The sequence below is a fragment of the Bombus huntii genome, unplaced genomic scaffold, assembly GCF_024542735.1.
Source record: "Bombus huntii isolate Logan2020A unplaced genomic scaffold, iyBomHunt1.1 ctg00000080.1, whole genome shotgun sequence".
NCBI classification, from domain to species: Eukaryota; Metazoa; Arthropoda; class Insecta; order Hymenoptera; family Apidae; genus Bombus; species Bombus huntii.
In genome coordinates this window covers 296,866-319,231 of record NW_026099336.1, presented here as the reverse complement: position 1 = coordinate 319,231, position 22,366 = coordinate 296,866, and the positions used below count along the sequence as shown (strand labels likewise).

Here is a 22,366-nt window from a genome sequence, read left to right as displayed (position 1 = left end):
CCTGGTGATTTTACTGCGTTGGCACTTTATGCATTGTTGCGTCCACGTACGGCAATCTTTGTTTACGGACGGCCAGACAAAGCGCGTTGTGGCCAGTTCTTGTGTGGCTCGTATCCCCGGATGGAAAAGTCCGGCTAACGACTGAAATACGTTGCGTCGTAACGGTTTCGGTACGAACGGCCGCAAGGTTCTGGTCGAAATGCCGCAAAATATTTCCACATTCTTTTCGGGAAAACGAATCTTCTCTAGTCGCAGTGTGCGAGAGTCAGAGTTGAGGATTTTCTTGAGCTGATGCTAACGTTCGGTGATCTACCGAGTTTTCAGTTGTCCCGATGCGAGCTCCGCAGAGAGGACTTGCTTATGTAAGTCTATGGGGGCTGGTAAACCCACGTTCCCGCAGTCAGGGAGGACCATCGGGATCAGCGGCCCGCTTACGTGAGTCCTCTATGTACACCGCAGGGAAGGTCGCCGGGAGTGTAAGCGAGAGGCTCGTTTATGCTCTCTGTATGTGGCCTTGGGTAGTAGCGCACCCACGATCCCGATGCCAAGGATGGGACCGTCGGGATAAGTTCCCGGGTACCTTGTACCTTGAGGCCCCCGCTTACGTAAGTCCCATCTGGATCTGTCGAGTACGGTTAGCAGCTCGCCGGCCGGCAGTGACGTGGCGGTACATCCACATGATAGTCCCACCAATGACTTAGGATGGTACCACGGGGGTCGAGTGTAAGCCCGGAGGGAGTAGCGACCCCTCTGCTCGGCCAATTATGGGTTTGGACTCGTGGTGGCAGTGATTGATGACCAAGATGCTGGCAAGAGGGCCGATTGAAGGGGTAATGGCTCGCCCCGAATGGTCTTCAGTGGGTGAGCAGCGTCCCGCCTGCTCTGGAACCGTCCTGGTGAGACAGTAGGGCTTGCAATCGCCCCGTTCGACCTGTAACGAGCGACAGCCCCTGCAGGCTTAGCTAATCAAGGTAGCACTGGGTGCCTTGCGCGATGGTTGGGCGTATCCCAGCCCCTATGGTCCTAGGGGTACCCGGGTGCCGGGTAAGTTGACGCCGAGGAAAGCACCCGTTAACTAAGACTGACAATACTTGTCCCGATGCGAGATGGCGTATCGGCTACATCGTTTTCTACGCCTTTAACGTACCGGATATCCGCTGTAAAGTGTGCTATATAATCTAGATAGCGAAATTGTCGCGGCGAACATTTTTTAAGTTTTTGTCGAAATACGTAAATGAGGGGTTTGTGGTCGGTATAGATTATAAAGTTTCTACCCTCAACGGCGTGTCGGAAGCGTTTTACGGTGGTTTACATCGCGAGCAGTTCGCGATCGTAGGCGCCATGTTTTTGTTGCGCGGGTTTTAGAGATTTCGTGGCAAACCCTAGCGGCTGCCATTTGTTGTTCACGTACTGTTGTAAAACGGCTCCTAATGCATAATCGGGCGTGTCTACCGTAAGGCTGATGGGCGCACCTAGTATCGGATGCGCCAGCATCGTGGTGTCCGCGAGGGCACGTTTTGATTCTTCGAAACTGTCCTCCGCCTGTTTGGATCACTCGATGGGCGTGTTGCCCTTTTCCGCGCCTCTTAACAGGTCGTGAAACGGTTGTAAAATTTTTGCGGCCCCCGATATGAAACGTCGGTAGAAGTTAACCATACCGAAGTACCTGCGTAATTGTTTAACATCCGTGGGCTTCGGGATTCTGATTATCGCTTCGACACGTTCAGTCGGCGGCTTGATTCCTTCGGCGTTCACGTTGTATCCGCATTTCGAGGGATTAATGACTACACCGTAATCATTGAGGCGGTTGAATACTGTTTACAGATGTTCGCGAGGTTAGTTTTCGTCTTCTGAAGCGATAAGGAAGTCGTCTATGTACGCGTAGACGAAATCGAGACCGCGGATGATTTCGTCGACGAATCGCTGGCACGTTTGCACGGCGTTTCAAACATCATATTGGTCGCTTCGAAATTTCCGAACGGTGTTGTAATTACCGTTTATTCCACGTCTTCCGGCACAATTGGAATTTGGTGGTAAGCGCGAACGAGATCAATTTTTGAAATTATGCGCTTACCGTGTAGATGGGGGGCGAAGTACTCTATGTGTGGTGGCGTGTACCACCTATCAGGTATCATGCGAGCGTTTAACGCACGATAGTCGCCACATGGCCGCAGGTTTCCGTACCTTTTCGGTACGACGTGCAGAGGTGACGCCCACGGGCTTTTCGATGGTCGCACCACGCCTTGCTCAATCATGAGTTCAAATTCAACTTTCACCTGCTTGAGCCGATCCGGTGCGAGGCGGCGGGGTATTTTGTAAACTGGCGGGCCTAGCGTGGTTTCGATGTTCCCGTAATTCGGCGGACGAGTGAGGCCGGGAAATTCCGCCAGTAGTTGATGATACACTGAATTACCGCAGATGATTTTTATAGATGAAACGTTGACCGTGGCTGTGTATCCCTTCGAAGATAACTAGGTCGTCGTATCGAGAAGTCTTTTATTACGTGGGTCCACGAGCCGTAGTGACTTAGAAAATCCATACCGATAATAGGTGTTTGGACGTCGGCCACAATAAAATACCACTTAAAGGCACGCCGTAGGGACAAGTTAAAATGGACCGCGACGGTCCCGTACGTTGCGATTTGTGCCCGTTAGCCGCGAACAACTCGTACTCGCTTTATCTCGCATGTCCTCGGATTCTGCTGCGCGGGTAGATGCAAATGTCGACGCCTGTGTCTGCCAGATACGAGATACGCGTGTTTTTGTCGAATAGGAAAATGCGGCGGAACATCAAGCTGTCGTCGTTTGCCGCGTTTACAGCCGTTTCCCGGCTTCCAGTTGCACGGTGAGTTGCATTTTCTCGCGCGTTCCCGAAACGTAGCGTGGTAAAAACTAAACCATCTTGTCGCAGCGTGTTTCAGGATCTCGAACGGCGGCGGTATCTCGTACGAGAGCGTGATCGTGGTCGCGGTCGTCGACGATTATCCATGGGCAGCACGTTCATTTGCGCTTGCATCTGGATCGTCTGCTCTCTCAACGCGCTGATGGCAGCAGCGGTAGAATCACTAGCTCCGACGTTTTGTGCAGGTGGATTAGATACCGCAGTCATTCGGTCTGTGCTGACCGCGACAACCTGTCCTGGTCCCGAGTGTATTTCGTAAATGCTGCCGGCGATCCGGGTCAGCGTTTCGGGGCTCTTATCCTGCACGACGGCCAGAATATGCTGCACGTGAACCGGCAGCCGGCCTTCCCAGATGGTAAGGATGAAGTCATCGGACGTTACGGGAGTGGCGAGGAATTTTATTTCGCTCACGTCGAATTCACATTTCGCGATATATATTACAACCCCATACTCGTTAAGGCGTTTAAACAAAATCCGCCAGTATTCGCGGTGTTGTTCTTCGTTTTCGGATGCGATTAAAAACTCGTCTATGTATGCGTAGACGAAATCAAAGCCTCTCGTGATTTCGTCCACGAATCTCTGACACGTTTCTCTGACGTCATGTTGGTCGCTTCGAAAATGCCAAAAGATGTTGTGATCGCGGTTTTTTCTACGTCCTCCGGCGCGATTGGAATTTGATGGTAAGCGTCAACGAGATCGATTTTAGAAAAGATACGCCTACCATACAGATTCTGCGCGAAGTCCTCTATGTACGGCGGTGTGTATCTATCCGGAGTGGTGCGGGCCCAATAGTCGCCACAAGGTCGAATCCATCCGTCCTTCTTTAGAACGATGTGCAAGGGTGATGCCCATGGGCCTCTCGATGGCTGCATCGCGCCTTGCTCTATCATGACTTCGAATTTCGCCTTCGCGGCGAATTGAGCCGGCCAGATTGAGTCGATCGGGGACGAGGCGGTGTAGTTTGGCGTGACGGGGGGGGGGGGGGGGGGGGGGGTCCCCGCGTCGCCCTGATATGGTGTTGCACACCGTGTCGTAGAAAACTTCTCCGGAAAACGGGCGGTTTCGTCAAATCAGGGAATTCCGTCAGTAGATTGGGATACGATGATTCTCCGTCGATGGTCTTGATTGACGCTATGTCGGTGGTGGCGGCGAATCCCTTTGTCGACAGTCATGTAATCGTATTAAGGAACCGTTTGTTTCGTGGGTCTACGAGCAACTCATAATGACTCAGGAAGACGAAACCGATGATGGGCGTTTGCACATCGGCAACGACAAAACGGCACTTGAAAGATCGACATAGTTGAGGGACACGGTGATGGTGCCATCCTAACCCCAACCTAAATAAATAAAAATAAAATAAAATCGAATACAGGTCGCACGATTAACATTTTTGATCTCGAAAGCCAGAGGAACGTGAGAAACTTCTCGGTATTACTTTTCCTTTTTCTTTGACATTTTTCTTTGACTTCTGCAGTACGTTCGAAAAACTTGGTCGTCGAAATGTAGACGCGCGGCTGGTAATACACTCGTTTTCGACAGAAAGGAAAATACGGAGGTGCAACTGAAAATTAAATCGATGAACCGAGGCAATATTTGCTCGTTTTATGAAAAAAAAACTGTTTTAGAGGGTTGAGTTTCAAGAAGTTTGAATGTCGATTACGAAATAACGTGAAACTTTATATTTTACGAATAATTTGGTTTATTTGGCGAACAAAATGCAGAGAGTGCAGGGAATGATGGATTTTAATAGGTATAAAGTTTTAAAATCGCGAATGGACCTGTTTCATTCGACGTAATATTACTATAAAATTTTCTCCGTATAATTAATTTCATAACGTTTATTCGTTTAACGCAATAAGAATTAATATGTCAGATAAAATTATAGTTATAAAATTAATCGTAAAAAATATAATAAAAACTGTAAAATTCCTCCATTAACAAACGAAATCTGATAGAATAGAAATTGGGAATTTTTTAGACTCTGAACGTACCAGAATGAAAATGGACTACTCGTAAGCAGACAAAATCACCATTAGGTTTACAGGTTTACAGTTGTCACAGGTAGGTTTACAGTTATCGTTTTCAGGAACAATGTATGTAATACTTGTTCGTCGTGTTACGTCTGGGTCAAAGATGTTTCACAGATAATTCTCTATTCACGATGTATCGATGGATCGTTTGGAATTTGCCAAGTAGCTGTTAATTTCAATGAAATTATTCTTTGTAAATTTAGAACGGAAGTATTATAAATATGCCGGCATCCGACGGTTTTGTGAGAATATCTCGTTATCGAATATAATATAAATTATATTCAATGTTACAATTTTGGAAAAGCAGGTCTCAATGATTTATTATGTGATGTACGTACAATGTTACTGCTTTATGGTTAAACAAGAAAAGAAAAAATGTATAAGAGTTTATTTGTTACGGCTTAATATTCCTGTCGTATCAGCAGACGCTTCTTTCCGTATTAAAGTCTTATCGTAGATGAAAATCTCAATCTCACGCACGATATTACAAGGTCTGGATCACAATACGTTACGAGTTGTTCCTAGTTATTCTTACGAGGCGATGTCCCACGCGCCTCGCTCGTTCGTCCTTCCGGTTTCAATGCATTCATCAGCTAAACACGTGGAAGGTATCAAAAAGGAGATGAGAGCTCGGACTCAGGGTTCAGGAGAACACAACTGGAGGGGGGAAACAAAACTCTGTCCGCTGTTACTTTCTTTATCTTGAGGGCAACGTCACCCCCTTTGATGCCCCCGCTTCCAGTTTCACGAGGATATCCTCGTCCGTTTAATGCCTGTGCTCTCGCACAGCACCTCCTTCGTTACCATAGGCTCCTTATAGGTCTGGAGACATTCCTTACCCTCCCGGACTTTCACCAAGAGGGCCTATTTCGAATTCTAGGCAACCTTTCCCTCCAGCCTTCGTTAACCGGTGGCCTCCTTTCCTCGTTGTTCCTCCTCTCTCTCACCCGTCTTTTTTATTTTCTACCTATTTGAACAATCCATTCGCCTCCAGAGTCGTAGGTTTCTCTATCCCTGGGGTCAACTTCGCCCCTCTTCCACATACGAAGGATCGCCTCTCTTCGCCCTTTTTATCCCATCGGCCTTCGTGTCCTCAAGCGGCGACACAGTTTTCCTTTTGTTACGCTGTTCAAACTTGTTTCTCACGTCCCCGTTTCTTTTTCCAATCTAGACTATTGGAGGGGAAGTTTGTGTAGAGACGTTAACCTCAACGGGCCTTTCAACCTGTCTCCTACCTTTACGTCCCTTCTTATTTGGTAATTTCTTTTTATTTACAAGTACTTTACAATCAATTCTCGCATTGAGAATTTTGAGTAAGTTTCTCTGGCGTGGTGCAGTGGTTGTTGACTATTATGATATATCTATTACCACATTTTGTTATTTCTTCTCTGACTGTGGGTATCTTGAGGTGGTGATGTATTGCTTCGTTGGTAACATACCAGGATGCATCTATTAGGGACCTTAGAGTTTTCGACTGGAAGCGTTAAACTATTTCAATGTTGAAATTACTTGCTGTTCCCCATAGTTGGATTCCGTATAATCCGATAGAGTGTAATTTTGTTCTGCGTGCTTAGGTTAGAACGTCGACCAACGAACCAGTAGAATTTTTTGAGTTTAGCCTTGAGTTGCTTCGATTGGTCTATGTTGTGTTGTTTCCATGTTAGTCTCCTGTCGAGAATCATGCCCAGGTATCTGACTGAATCCTTGTTAGGAATTGTTATATTGTTAATGGTCACCTGAGGGCAGGTTTGTTTTCGCAGCGTCAAACTGTTTCGCTGTTATATTAGAAACAAAACATGAGTTTCCAGTTTTCCTCGATGCTTTCCTTAGCAGAAGTTTGGTTAACTAATTTTATGAAACAGTATTTTGAATTATCCCTTCGTGCAGCAAAATCCGCTTCAGTCGCACGAGCCATGGAACTTAACAAGGTCAATGTTGGTAAAATTTTTTCATCCGTTTCATGACCTTGTAGACAAGCATAAATTTCGACCATATAAGATTTTTAACGTTGACGTGACAGGTATCACGATAGTACAAGAAAAGTGATTTCAAATTATCGGTTTTAAAGGCAGAAGACAAGTTGGTATAATCAGTTAGCGACAAAAGAAGACAGCTTTCCATAGCTGTCATCTGCGTTACTGTCTCGGGAAATTATGTTCCTTTGTTATAAATTTTTCCAAAAGTTTGGAAAATAAAATAACTGGGCCAACGATTCTATCATTTAAAATTCCTATTCGAGTATTTGCTAGAAATTACGTTTGCGGATTTAATTCTTAACACGTCTGGATTTTCACTTGCCGAGAAATGTTCATTCTGCATATCCACCGTTCCATATTTACTGAATGAGCCCTTGTCCGTAAATAATATTTTCGCAGGAAAATTACAGTTACACTAAATTTTGCGAGACATCCATCTGTAAAATTCTCTCTTCTCGGGAAATCTTCCGCACTCAATTCTTGAACTTTTCGAAAACTGTACGGGTGTAGCTTTTCTTTCTTCAATGCTATCCATATGGTTGTTGGTATCTTCTTCTGCAGCATAATCCATGTTTTAGCTAAACACGCTGCGATGTTCTATACCCAAAGTCTGAATCATCTTGTTGAATAGTCGGACTTCACAGATTTTAATGTACTTGCATCTAATAAATTTTGGTTGATTCTACGTAATATACTTGTTCTTTGTATTCTATTCTATTCGGAGATTTTTCACGTAACGCAAGTGCATATCGGCAAGTGTGTCAAAAGTATGACATTGTACAATAGACTACGAAAAGATGATGATGTACACTACGACCACAATATACACAATACGCAGTAAGTGCATTACACACGCAATAACATGCACTGCACACAATACACACAATACAACTCGCTCAACAATAATTGCTACATTCGCATGGACATTAAAGAACAAATAAAACGAATCAAAAATAAAAGAGTTTAAAAAAGTGAAAATTAAAAAGGTCTAATAATATCTACAAAAATTAAAAAAAATTGTGGTTGGTATGATACAGAATAGCTACCATCAGCTGCAACAGCATTATCCGTGTTTGTTTGGCTGCTTTCATTCGATATGTTTGTTGTTTTCGCATGAAAATAATGTTTTGTACAAATGGTCTACATGCTTCGGTCTCCCTTGCCCATATCGCATTCGGGTTTTTAATTGCTGGAATCAGTTTTATTGGGCTTTTCTCGTTATTTGAGTTCTTCTCGAAAGCCCGTTTCGTAGTTTCCCACAGTGAGTAATTGGTGTCCTCGTGGGGTGAAAGTGAGTCTAGATATTTCGAGAATTCCATATCATTGTATCCTTTATAGCCTTTTTGACGTTTTTGTTATTTCGCTCAGGACCTTTTTATTTGCTGATATTTCGTGTTTCTGCCAAATCGCTTTTGCTTCCTTCTCACATTTAATTTTTTCCAGAATTTCATTCGGTATTAATTTGTTTTGTCTGGTTGTTGATTTGCAATTCGTGGTTGCTTCCACTACTTGTGTCAGTTCTGTTAAATGCTTACTCAACTTCATCTGGTGTCTTGTTATTACTAGTACATTGCCTAAATAATTGTTTTATTGCAGAGTGATGTTGACTTACTGCAAAAGACTCGTTTGCGTTATATTCAATTATTATTGGAGTATGATCAGAGACGAGTCTTAGGTTTCCTGATATTCTTAGTTTGTTTAGATCTGTATCATTTGTGACTGCAAAGTCAAGCACATCCAGTGTTTTATTGAGTTCTGTTGATAAGTGAGTTAGCTCGTCAGCTGACCTTAAGGTTACTCCTAATATTACTCTGAGAGTGTACTTCCAGTATTCTAGTGTTATTTTATATTTTAATGATGCGTACAATGTTCAAATTTGGAAAGAATTTGTATTTGTTTGTACTGAGACGGTTGTAACTTATACGTGACCCTGATTAATTTGGCTATGGAGGTAGTGTTTAATGTTATTCTTAATTATTATTGCTGAACCTCCATGTGCTCTTCCTGATGAGCATACAGTATAGTGTGATATTTTTATGTAACTCTATTTGTTGTATAATGTATTATACAAAATGTTTTTATTTCATGTATTCTCTTTTGTAGCCCATTAGCGTCCCATGCTCTTATCTTTAATATATCCATTGATTTATTTTTGCATTAGTGCGCTGCTGATAAGTTGTAGCATGGCTGATATTTCTTGCACTTGTTACTTTAATAGCGAATTCTGTTTAATTCTGTTAAATCCATGTTTTTCTATAGCTTGCCTCACGTAGCTCTTTAAATTCTGTTTAGATTCATTGCTCCAGATTAATAACTCTAACAGGGCCCGCCTACGGCACTGGAGCTGCCAGGATGGCGAAGATGCGGGTGGAGGTACTAGAGAAGGAGATCGAGGTCTTGCGGAAAGAGCAATCAGGAAAGGCCGGGTGTGTCCGTTCGGAGAATGCACGGTACTTGCTCATGTACCTTGTCTTGTAAAGGCGTCGCTCGCACCTTGTCGCCAATAAGTTCGTTTATCTTATTGGCAGCTACTTTCACCTCGCTGCCAGCCCTCATTTCTATCAAGATGTCCCCAGCTCTTGTTCTACGAATGCCCGAGCTTTCCTTAAGAACATCCTTCGCCACCATGAGATCTTTATACACCTGAAGCCATTCCTTGCCCTCTCCTACTGTTACGCCACGAGGCTTGCCACAGACTGTGTTTTCTAACCGTCGCTCGCGGTCCTACAACGTCGCAGACGGATCGTCGCGGCTGCCCGGCAAACGAACATTGTAGTGGCAAGCGCATGGTTCACTAAGCAAGGCGACCTCCAGAAACGTCGACTCGTGGCCGTTATTTTACCTCGCGTAAAAGAATGTGGCGTGATCCAAACGTAGTGGGAGTCGCCTTCCAGAAAAGACCAAAATAATCGAAGGGCGGGCAGTTCCTTCTGACGAGTCAAACGTGACACACCGAACATATCAGACCAATAGCAAACGAATTTATCTAGAGATCAAAGTCGAGTCAAATTTCTGTAACATCTTCATCAGATTATTGTAAAATATATTGTTCTATGTTAACCTGTTAATACAGTGTTACATTCATTAAACCACCTCTGTTATCCTAAACGAAATAGTGGTTCCCCTGTTTCGAGAGGAAATTCAAAGAGCTCGGGCCTTCACTAATGAGGATCCTGGAAGAACGCCTACAGGAATGGCGTCATAGTCTGAAAACAAGGCAGAGAAAGGCAACCACGGTTGCGGGCAATGCCACCAATCGCCCTTGAAGTCGAACACAAGAGAAAGAAAGATGCGAAGAGACCAGTTGCTGCCAAGGCGCCTAGGACCTCACAACGAAGTCTTCGGTTTAGGACGCGATGGAGAGCGGATGTGTTGACGGGTTGCTCCCGCTAGCCGAGTATATGTACGAGGACGTAGGAGCGTTTGAGATGGGTGTGATTGTTATAGGGTGTAATGGGTCAATGAGGCGGGAAGTGTAGTGTAATAATAATTGTAAGGAAGTAGTGAAATGAAATGAGAGGTATGAGTGGACTGAGGTGGCAGGAGAATGCATGGGAGTGAAATAGTGTTGGGTGATGCGGGGGAGAGTGAGTGTGTGGAAATGGAAATAGAGTTGGCATGTATGATGATTGAGTAGGTGAGCAACAAGACGTTTGTGCGTAATGGGGTGATAATATCCTCACTGAACAAGAATAAGTAAGTGGAGGATGTAATAGGAAGTGTGCAAGAAACAAAAAGTACGGTTAGTAATCGTTAATTTGAATTTATCCGTTCTAAACATCTAGACAAGACCCCATCGACTATAATGGCAGATCCACGCGTCACGGTAATTAGTCGCTTATATACATACGCGATAGTGGATAACTGCAAATAAATAAACAATAACGTGAGCATGTCGTGTGAGTCGACACGTTGTAAGTCCCTATTTTTAAGGAATAAAGTCGGGCCGGCCAGGGTTCTTATACTTATAATATTTATTTGGCCATTTATTTATTGTGACACGAGCCGAACAAGGTTCTTTGGAATAAATAAATAACTAATAGGGTGCCGAATAATGAGGGGGCTGTAGGAGTTACGTGGTGATTAGTAGGTTGGAGTATGTAACGGTTGGATATAAGCACCGCTATAATATTATAATATTTTGTTATTTTATTTATTCTTTTAGTTTATTTTACTTCTTTATTTATAACTTTATATTGATTAACTAGTAATTGTTTTATTCGTTTTATTTATTTATTATTTATTATTTAAATTATTTATTTATTTATTTATTTTTATTTATTTATTACTTATTATTTATTATTTATTATTTATTTATTGATTTATGGTATTTATTACTTATTGTCCATTATTTATTATATATTGTTGTTATTTATCTATATTGTGGCGTTCTTGGCGCGCATCATCGGGTCTTTAGCAGTATGCAAGCGTTTGACAGGGGAAAATTAGATAGCACAATTATTGTAAATATAATCATTGTTTGGCTTATTTGTTGACGACCTGGCGATGTTTATGGACTTGCTTATTACATACAATATGGACAGACGGTCTAACGTAAAAAAACGTACGGCGCAGGAGGTTTCGGAACCCCCAGGCCCCGTCGGGAACACGAGTGGCTTACCAGGCTCGACCCGACGGTCATCATGTTACTGGAAGAACGGCGGGGGGGGGGGTGGAACACCAGGCACCCCCTTGTGCGGTAATAGCTACTGGGGAAAAGGAAAAGGAAAAGGAAAAGGAAAAGGAAAAGGAGAAGGGCAAACTAAAGAAGACGATAGCGGGAGGAGAGAAGCCGAGGATGATGTCTGACGTGAAACCGAATGAGAATGTGATAATCTCGGTTATTCCGAGGAAGGATGGGGGAGTAAAGTGAGGATTTCTGCCCCTTTAAACCGAGTAAGAGGCTTCAGAGGAGCCCTGATTAGTGAAAGGGCGAAGGTTGGAGTGATTGAGGAATCGGAGGGGTGCTTTGGGACTAGAGGGAGCGACCACAGTACGCCCGTAGCAGGGATAGGGCTGGCCTACGCTAGAATGTTGACCAGGAGGGTGGTCGAGAGGAACGTCAGCGCGAAATCCACGAGATCGGCTATGGCTAGCGAAGTCGAGGATAGTGCGAGAGACGATACGCAGATTAGCGATGCTGACGACGAGGATCTTCTGATCTCCAGGGCTGAGTTGAAGGGGCTCACACAAGCCATGGTAGGGATGGTTAAAATGTTCAACATGGTGTTGAAGAGGCTGTTGAAAGTTGGACAAAGAGAAGGATGAAGGGATAAGGGCGATAGGCAACATGATGAAAGGTATCCTATCTACCTTGGAGCAGTGTGGGGAACACAAGGAAAGAAGAAGAAGGAGAAGGAGAGAGCCTGCCGAGGTTGTGAAAAGGGCAGACAGGGCAGAGGTGGAGAGGGAAGTGACGATAGCCAAGGGCGGATATTCAAAAAGAAAGGTATTATCGCCGGCTGAAGGTATCAGAGCTGAGGAGTATAAGAGACCCCGAAGAGGAGAGGGCACATACGCTGAGGCGTGTGGGAGGGAGAATGGAGTGATAAAAGGTGACTACAGCGAGGACTCCGAAGGTTGGGTGAGGGTAGAAAAAGGAGGAAGGAGAGGAGAGCTCGCTTAGAGCAAGCTACACCGATGGTGCACCCGGCAAGCAACCGGCGAGTTGGTACTGAAGAGAGAGGCGTACCAAGAAACCGGAGGAGGAAGGAAGCCATACTAATTAAGGTAGAGGATGGTTGTAAATGGCTTCAGGTGTATAAGAGGATAATGGCGGCGAGGAGTTCATTGGAGGGAGCCACGGCGGTCCGTAGGACGAGAGCGGGCCACATCCTGATTGAATTCGACAGGACGGTGGTGGTCAGCGAGGCGGCGGCTAAATTGAGAGCCGCCTTGAGTGATAGTATGGAGGTGGCCGCTCTGGTGATCAGGGCGACTCTACAAACAAGAAACATCGACACCCTCACCAGCAGGGAAGAGCTGGTGGAAGAAATCAGGCCACACTAGGGAATCGAGGAGAGTGGGAAGGTGGAAATTAAATCTATAAAGGCGGCACCATGGGACACGCAAGAGGCGGTAGTTGTCCTCCCGGTGAGTGGAGTTCCTAGTGACGAGAGAGAAAGGAGATTGAGAACTGGGCTAACGATAGCCTCCGTTAGGCAGTTAGCTAATGTTCGGCGCTGTTACAGGTGCCACATGTTGAGGCACGTGGCGGCAAGGTGTACTGTTGCATGTCCTGGTAGAAAGTTGTGTAGGAGGTGCGGCAGCGCTGAGCATAGTATGAAAGATTGCGATAGAGAACCGAGACGCGCCATGTGTCTGAAACACGGTGGTATAAATGCAAGGCATGTAACGGGTTCGTTGGCGTGCCCTATGGTGCGCTTAGGTGGTAGGAATAGACGGGTGCCCAATTAGTGTCTTACAAATAAACCTGAACAGGTACAGGCTTGCACAAGACCTGATGATGCAGTGCGTATGTGAAAGCAGGGTGGACATAATGGTCATCTCCGAGCCCTATAGGCAGTTGCCTTATTTATTTAATGACGAGGGTGGGGATGCATCGGTATGGGTCACCCTATTTAATGGAAAACATGCGACGAGCGAGGCGCTGATAAGAAATGTAGGGATTGTAGGGGTCAGGGTTGGTGATGTGCTTTGCGTCAGTGGGTATTGTTCCCCCAATACGGGCAGGAACCAGTTCAACGATTATTTGAAGGAACTGGAAGGGGTCATAAAGGAAGGGAGGAAAGGAGCACCGGCGATTATGGACTTTAATGCGAAATACAGCCGCTGACAATGCTCATAGAGAGAAGCATGGTCACGATCCATTCCATAGGGATCAGTATGGCTTCAGGAGAAAGAGGGGGACTCTTGAAGCCCTGGATAGGATCGTCGCAGTTGCTGAAGAGTGTAGAAGGAAGGGCCTGGTGTGTGTTCTGGTCGCCCTTGATTGTGAAGAACACCTTCAACGCTCTAAGGAGTGAGAGGATAATGGAGGAGATCCGAAGGAGACGGCTACCGGGACGGTTACAGGAGTTGTTAGCGGACTATCTGGCTGAAAGGAGAATATTGGTACACTGTCGGGCGATGTCGTAAGGAGGAACGTCTACGCAGGGGTCCCGCAGGGGTCGGTCTTAGGACCGTTACTGTGGAATCTAGTGTATGACAGGGTGCTGGAGGCGCTGGACCGGGAGAAGACGGAGGTTATCCTCTTAACAAGGAAGAGGATTCCGAAGATTTTTAATGTTGACGTGGGGGATAGGGGGGGGGGGGAGAGATTTCCACTAGCCGTGTTGTGAAGTACCGAGGGGTAGTGTTGGATAGTGCTAGGAGATTCTCCTCCCACCTCAAAGCAGTTTGTGATAAAGCGGAACGGTTCTTGGGCGCCATACGGAGCCTACTCTCAAACGTCGGTGGGGCCAACGATTTAGTCAGGAGACTGTATTATGGGGTCTGGAAGTCTGTGGTACTAAATGGCGCACCGATATGGGCCTCCTCTCTGGGAAGAGAAACAAATAGGTCGATCATGAGAAGCGTGCAAAGGGCAGCGTTGATCTGTACGTCTACCGCCTACCGTACGGTGTCACATGGGGCTCTGTGTGTGCTTACCGGTAGCATGACAATTTACATCAAGGCATGGTTGCGGTGGAAGCAGTATGAAGTGAAGAGGCGGATCAACGAGAGCCCTGAAGAAATGGCACATGTTGGGCAAGAAGAAATGAAGGATTTGGAGACGGAGGCAGAGGACAGGTGGAGATTGGAGTGGGCGTTCCACAACCCCCACAATTGAACTACGAGACTGGTAGAAGATTCGCTGATCTTCTACAAAAGAAAGAGGAAGATCAACTACCATACGATGCAGATCCTTACGGGACACGGTATCTTTAACTGTTACCGTCTGTTTCGATCATTCGCGGAGAGACGCGATCGCGAGATATCACGTCAACGAGAGTTGTAAGTTCTCGTTACGATTAAACAATCGACGCCACGAACTGATCGATTCCCTTATTTCGATTATGATAATAAGGGTAGTTTAATGAAATTTCACAAAATTAACACAACTAAATTAATGTTTATTGCAACAACTTATTAACTAGAAAGATATAAATGGAACAACAAAAAGAAAATGTGACTACGTAATGCGCGATATAAGATGTGTGTTGACTGTTTGGCTTCTCGAAACGTTCTGATTTTTTCTGGAAGGCGACCCCCACTACCTTCGGATCACGCCACATTCTTTTACGCCAGATAAAATAACGGCTACGAATCGACGTTTCTGGAGGTCGCCCTGCTTAATGAACCATGCGCTTGCCACTACAATGTTTGTTTTGCCGGGCAGCCGCGACGATCCGTCTGCGACATTATAGTGCCGCGACCGACAGTTAAGAATATGATCTATGGCAAGCCGCATGGCGTAACACCGTCATAAGATCGGCAAAGAGTCTCACACCAGCTGTTGGGATTGTGGTGCGGTGATGGATGACGCCGAGCATGTGCTATTTTGGTGCCTTAGATGGACGGAGGAGAGAACGGAGTTGGAGGTCGAGATCGGTGAAGATTTTCAATTGGAGAACCGAGTCGTTGAGAAGATGGCAGCAGAGGAGCGGCTGTGGAACAGGTTTCATGACTTTTGTACAAAGGCGATGAAATGCTGGCTTTCTAAGGAAAGGGCGGTGGAGGTCAGGAGAAGATGGGAAGGAAGGAGGAGAAGAATGACCGGAGTCGAGGAGAGAGGATAAAGGATCGGGTACGTGGTGTAGAGGCCAACCTGAAGTAATGTCGAATGACTGTACCCGGTTGGTGCCTCGAGTACCGTAGCAGAGGGAAAATGAGGAGGGGTTTTTAGTGGGTATGGCGATGTCATCTGCCGAGTCCTACATAACCCGGAGACGCGGGTCTTTGGGTATGCGTAAAAGCGTTTTCCCCTCCTCGCTATTAAAAAAAAAAATAGGACCTCACAACGAACTCCAACAGGAGGGCCGGTGCAGGAGACCAGGAAGATGGTGCTCCCACTTCCTCCGCGGTCATCTGCGGTGACCCTAACGCTGAACGAGGGGAGGAAAACATCATAAGCTGAAGTGCTAGCGACGGCTAGACAGAAAGCCGAATTCGGCATTGAACGAGTTAAAATCAAAATGGCGATGACTGAGATTATCATTCTAGAAGTTCCCGTAGACAAAGAGAGGAAGAAGGCACCCGCGCTTACAGCATGGTTGACACAGGTCCTGGATCTGACCACGGTGAAAGTTGCGGCCCCAACGGTGGAGCCGAGGGTAACTAAGATTGACATCTCGGTCGGCAAAGAAGAACTTCGGGACACCCTGGAGAGGGCCGGAGGATGCAAGGCACTGGAAGTTTGAGTAGGAGACATGAAGACTTCCAGAGGTTGGGTCAGCCTGGATAAGATGCCCGACAGTAACAGCGGGGAAATTAAGTCAAGCGGGAAGAGGGTCGAAGTCTCCCCGAAGAAACTAATAGAAGCTACAGATGCTTAGAACTGGGACACGTGAGAGTGACCTGCAGATCTACGGTAGACCGGGGGCAGCTATGGTACAGATGCGAAGGCATCGGTTACCAGGCCAAGAGCTGCTCTGCCACCGTGCCCGGGGGCCCGCTCTGTGAGTCGCTTGGTGCGCCACCCACAGAATGGGAGAGGCGGCATGCGTTCCGCCGAAAACTAAAGGGACGAGCCGGATTCGGGAGCCTGCTACGGGCTGGAGACAGGGCGACAACGCGAGAGATCTACCGCAAGAAGAGGAAAGAATCACGAGTGGGGCAGATGGCCAGGGGGAAGCCATGGATATGGACTTAGTAAAGTAAATAAATTCATGCGGCTCCACCAGACCAACTTGGAGCGATCGAAACGGGCATAAGACCTGCTCTTCCAGGCGATAAGGGAGAGCAGGGTTTTTCTGGCAATGGTAGCCGAGCCCTATTGTATACTAGACACCCCTGACAGGGTCGCAGACCTGGACGGCTTAGCCGCTATGACGTGGATGTCAGCACCGAGCACATCCGCCGCAGAGATCCTGTTCGAGCAGGGCAAGGGGTATGCCGCGATCGAGTGGGCTGGGATGGTAGTGGTGGGCGTATATGTTTCCCTGAACAGTGGCCTGGTCGCGTTTGAGGAGTTCCTGGACGTGTTTAGCGATTGCGTGAGACGATACCTTTCACGTCAGGTCCTCGTCTTGGGAGACTTTAACGCTCACTCCTCGCAATGGGGAACACAATGACAGATGCTCCGGGCCGGATGCTATCAGACTGGGCTGCGGGCCTCGGGCTCCTCTTACTTAACAGAGGCTCGTCCAGCACATGCGTGGCATGGAGAAGATGTTCCGTCGTCGATATTACATGGGGTACCCCCAATGCCTTCCAGCGGGTCTCAGGCTGGAGAGTAGCCGAAGGGGTTGAGACTCTCGCAGTCCACCTGTATATATTCATCAAGGTCGGCCCGGAGGCAATACCCGCGAGACAGACCTGCGGCATTAGGGGAATGGAACTCTCCAGCCCGCCGCCAAGATGGCGCCTCAAGGATAGAGACAACGAGATGCTCCAGACAGCAGCCAGTGACGCGGCCTAGAACTGGGACGCCCGTACAGAGAAGACAAACATGTAGGAGGAGGCGGAGAACCTTCGCCGAGACGTCAAAGCGGCATGTGATGCGTCAATGACGCGCTCCGTGCCTGGGATTAAACTGGTGGACCTGGAGATCGCAAAGCTACGGATAAAGTGCATTCGGGCCCGCAGGCGGTTCTAGAGAGCCCGCTGTCGGCGGCTTTATGACGAGGAAGAAATCTACTTTTGAGTCTGTACGATAAATTGTTTTACTAATAGTGAATAGAGAAGAGGTCTTCTAACACTCCATACATCTACCCATGTTGATGGGTTATTATTAATTATTATTAGCCATAAGTATATAGGAGGGAAGTATTTGCGCACTTTTACTCACTGGCGTTTACTGGAGAACTAAGCCCTTGCTTGTGCAGTGTTAGGAGGTTACGAGTGTTAGGTTCTGACCTATCAAACCTGAACAGGCACCTTGGCCGACATCACACGGATGCTCGCATCCAGTGGGGATGTCAATATTGTGAAAGGAGTTTCCCGAAGCTCCATGGGGCAAAATGCCACATTCCAAAGTGTAGTGGCACTAGTCAAAGGAAAGAAGGAGCGTACAAATGCAAATTTTGCCCCATGAGCTTCTGTACTCAGAGAGGATTATCCACCCACGAATGGCATGCGCACTCTGCCATGAGAAATGAAAAAAGAAGGAGAACGGGCTCTTGTGAGAGCTCGATGAAATTTATAACAGTGAAAAATTGCCAAATGTTGAAATTAGCAAAGTCCTCACTAACAGGACAGTTGAACAAATAAAATACAAGAGAAAGATATTAAAAATAGCTAGTGAGAATACAAGTCCTCAAGAGTTTGCCGAGGAGACAGAGGGAGGGTGCGATCCCGTTAATTCAGGCAATGCGCGGACATGCGTTTAGCCTGTAACTAGCGGGGAAACATATAATGAGGAGCCTACCCATCAGTGGAGACTCCAACTAGAGTACGAAATAGAGAGAGTAACCGAGGTGCCCCCGTCGTTGAAGGAGGTTAACGCTCGGTTAACAGATATTTGGGCAAAATACAAGGAAAATAAAGAAGTCCTAACAAATAATTAAAATGAATTTATTTACACATCTCTATATGGAGCGCTAGAGAATGTTAAAATTAAAAATGACAAAAACAAAAGTAATTCAAAATCCCAAAATAGAAGATATTATAATAATAAGAATAATAATAGAAATAAAGGGAAGGAATACTCCTACGCACGTTGCCAGGAGTTGTTTAAGGAATGTCTAAGAAAGTTGTCCGACGTTGTCGTTAACAACGATCGTGCATACCTGGAACCAACCAGGCAGCCACCGGAAGAGAGTGAAGTGAGGACGCTCTATGAAGATTTATGGCGTCGGGCAGAACCAACCAATCCCCCAATCCCAGGAAGTAGAACCTCTGAGCTGGTAATAAACGAATTGTTTCCGCCGATAACCGCCGAGGATGTGAGCGAGAAACTTAATAAAATTAGGAAAAAGGCTGCGGCAGTAGCGGATGGATTTCAAAAAGAACATTTAATGATATCTGGCCTGCCCGCAATACTAGCTAAAATTTGTAATATATTAATGTATAGTTCCCATTTTCCGACAGTATGAAAGGAAAATAGGCCTACACCAATTTCAAAGCAAAGAAACCAAGCAACCAGGTGGAGAATTGGAGGCCTATAACAGTAGGCCCCATTCTCAGCCGAATTTTCTTCTCCATCCGTGGCGGAAGGATGAGAAAAGGTATTGTGTAAAATTTAAAGCAAAAAGGTTTTACATCTGAAAATGGATGTAAAATAAACATCGATCCATTGAACGCTGCCTTAAATTATAGTAAAAAAAATAACGGGGGGATATTCACAATTGTGGATATCTCCAACGCATTTGACACAATATCCCATTCGGAGTTAAGCAGGGTGACCCTCTATCGCCACTGCTATTCAACTTATGCCTAGAACCGCTGCTGGAAATGATTGAGGAGCAAACCCGTGGCATCATTGTCAGTTGTGAAAGAAAAATATCGATCCTGGCTTTCGCTGACGACATTGTTCTACTTGGTGAAGATGAGAGGGAGGCACAACAAGAATTAATATGCTCCATTAATATCTGAAGAGCCTGGGGATGAACATATCTGGTGAGAAGAGCCAAACGTTCCAGGTGGTCGCCAAAAAGGACACATGATTCATAAAAGAATCGCGAATTAGGCTTGAAAATGTCAACATACCAACGGTTGACCCAGATGAGGCCTTCAGGTATTTAGGCGCCAAAATGGGGCCTTGGAACGGTATCCATTGTGGCATCATAGTGCTAGAAATTCTGAGCATGGTCAGAAGAGTTAGAAAATTCTCTCTGAAGCCATGCTAGAAGATTGAGTTAATTACGAAGTACATATTCCCTCGATATATTTACCATTTCCTTATAAATCTACCAAGTGACAGTGTCTTAAAATTATTGGACAGCGAAGTCAGGCAGGATATAAAGGTCATATTACATCTTGTGCATTGGACAGCCACTGGTTTCTTTTATGCTCCAAAAGCAAAAGGGGGATTAGGGCTACCGAGACTTGAACATATTATCAAACTTGGTACCGTAAAAAGCGCATTGAACAATAAGAATTCAGTCGATTCAGCGGTATCTAGCTTGATCAATGGAGAAAACGACAGCAAGCTAAAGGAAATCGCAAACTCTCTAAGGATCAATTGGCCGGCCACTTCCGAAGAGGTAAAAAAAGCTAGAAAGCGACTAAAGAGCGGACATATTAAACAATGGCAAGAGTTGAGAAGTCAGGGACATGGAGTAAATGACTTCTCAAAGAGTAATACTGGCAACGTGTGGCTCGAGGAGTATAATCTGTTCAAGTCCTCGAGATTCATCGATGGCGTAAGACTTAGGACAAACACCTATGGGACACGGACTGTATTGGCACGGACTGACAAAAGAATTGATGTAACCTCAAGTGAGCGTCTCGACTTGGGCGCCTATGAAATCTTCCTCCACGAAAAAAAGCATAACAGTTCAATGCTAATATAAACTATAAGTATTAATTAATTTATTATTATTATTATTATCAATATTAATACAGATTATTACTACAGTTTAATAGCATAATTGTGAATGTCTCTAAAAATATTATATCCATATTACGTTGTTTTGACATTAAAATTTAGTATTTATCTTACATTGTATTTTGCGTGTTAAAGATATGTATAAAACAATTGATTTTTATAACAGTTTGCATAATGTACATATAATATTAAATACATTAATTAAACACAGATATATCAATTTTCTCTAAGTAAGTGCATATTTATCAAATTTATCCTGCATGCACTTTATATATGTCGGAAATGAAAGGACACCGGGACCTTCCTTTGGAATTCTTCGGAAAACCCCCAATATTTTGCCTCTATAACTTAACTGGATTATAATTGTTTGAGATTTGTGATAAGGAGCTTGGGCTCGAGGCGACAATCAGTTGCCGAACGTAGCCGCGGTCACGGGATGAACGCTTTGTCTAACAAAGGTATGGAGTAATTCTATAGCTCTCCTTAAAAGAAATATTTGTGGCGACACGCGACAGTAAACATTCCAACGGTTTCTGTCCCCTGGCTCGCCACACGCAAACCCTATTCTTCGAGTAAGATGATTGCCAGATGTCGATGCGTCTCCACAGTACATGTTCAGCTAGCCTGAGGAGCCGCTATAAATCTTAGGATTTAGTTAACTAAAGTCCTTCAAACAAACAGTCTTTGTCCCAGCTACGGGAAGATAGAAGAGACATATTTTTCAACGAACGGCGTCTTCAACTAGCAACATTCCCTCGAGGGCGGCTAGCATCTTTTTCTAACCACCAATATGGAAATTGACCAATTAGCAGCAACGTCAATTTCCCTTACTTTCTGAACGAAGGCTATCCTCGACGAATCCGATGATCTCGTGTCCTTAGACACACCCCATCATAGTTTTTCTCTGTGGCATCATCGAGACGGAAATTCATTCTTTCTTGCGATCTCATCGACGAAAAGGGTAACCCCATACGACCAGTGAATATTACGCGTTTTATTAACAAAGAGTCCGACTTAGATTTTGTGAGCCCGTACGTCTACTATCCCGTTGACCGCGGATTCGTTATTGCACTTAGGATCATTGTCATTAGTTTCTCGAGTATCTAATTACCACGGTTACTTGTCCGACTCTATAATAATCGCAGTTGCACTAGTCAATGTCTTCCCTATTGCACAACGACAATGTGTAATCCAAATGAAGATTCGTTTCACGCCCCTAACCTTAATTCTAATGTAAACCCGACATTTATAATGTAAAAAATGTATATGTAATACAAAAAGAATGTAGAATATAGGTACTAATGTTTAATCTGATTTTCTGTAATTTTGACAGTTTTGTAATCTTTTATTTTTATATTTTTATATTTTCTATATCTTTGTGCTCTTGCATTTTTTATATAATTCTATATCCAAGTAACCGTATAAAAAGGATACGAAAAGTATGGAATGGCAATGCATGTAACGGTACGTGAATGTTACGCGTGCGCAAGATAACCAGGAGAGGTTGTATAGGAATCAAGAGGTCGTTGGACAAAGAGAACGTTTTTTAGCATTACGTTATGTTTAAGACATTCATATATTCTGCAGATATTAGTTCCTATCAGTATACCCACGTCGTTATTAACAAGATGTTTATGTATTTCCATTATCTTTGTTCTAAAATTCACTGTTATTTTGGGAATTTGTTAAAAAATCTCTTAATCCGTTTAGGAGATGTATCACTCTAAACTGAGATCTAAACTCAGATCACAGGTTTTTTTTTATTTTATAGATTAGATTCACAATTTGGCCAGTTTGGACATTTGGTA

The 22,366-nt window shown here is 45.0% G+C and overlaps 1 protein-coding gene across 1 annotated transcript; it reads left to right on the top strand.

The window, feature by feature from the left end:
• The first annotated feature begins 16,555 nt into the window (after positions 1-16,555).
• On the top strand, positions 16,556-17,142 carry LOC126876507 (uncharacterized). Its single transcript, XM_050639361.1, has 2 exons — positions 16,556-16,720; positions 16,798-17,142. Exons 1-2 carry the CDS (start codon positions 16,556-16,558, stop codon positions 17,140-17,142), a joined length of 510 nt encoding a protein of 169 aa, XP_050495318.1.
• Positions 17,143-22,366: the final 5,224 nt, after the last annotated feature.

Excerpts from the sequence above, each read along its gene's own strand:
- LOC126876507 (XM_050639361.1), top strand. The coding sequence starts at position 16,556 with ATGGGAGAGGCGGCATGCGTTCCGCCGAAAACTAAAGGGACGAGCCGG. Across the intron at positions 16,721-16,797 it reads AAGCCATGGATATGGACTTA|GCGATAAGGGAGAGCAGGGT; the intron begins GTAAAGTAAATA and ends CTGCTCTTCCAG.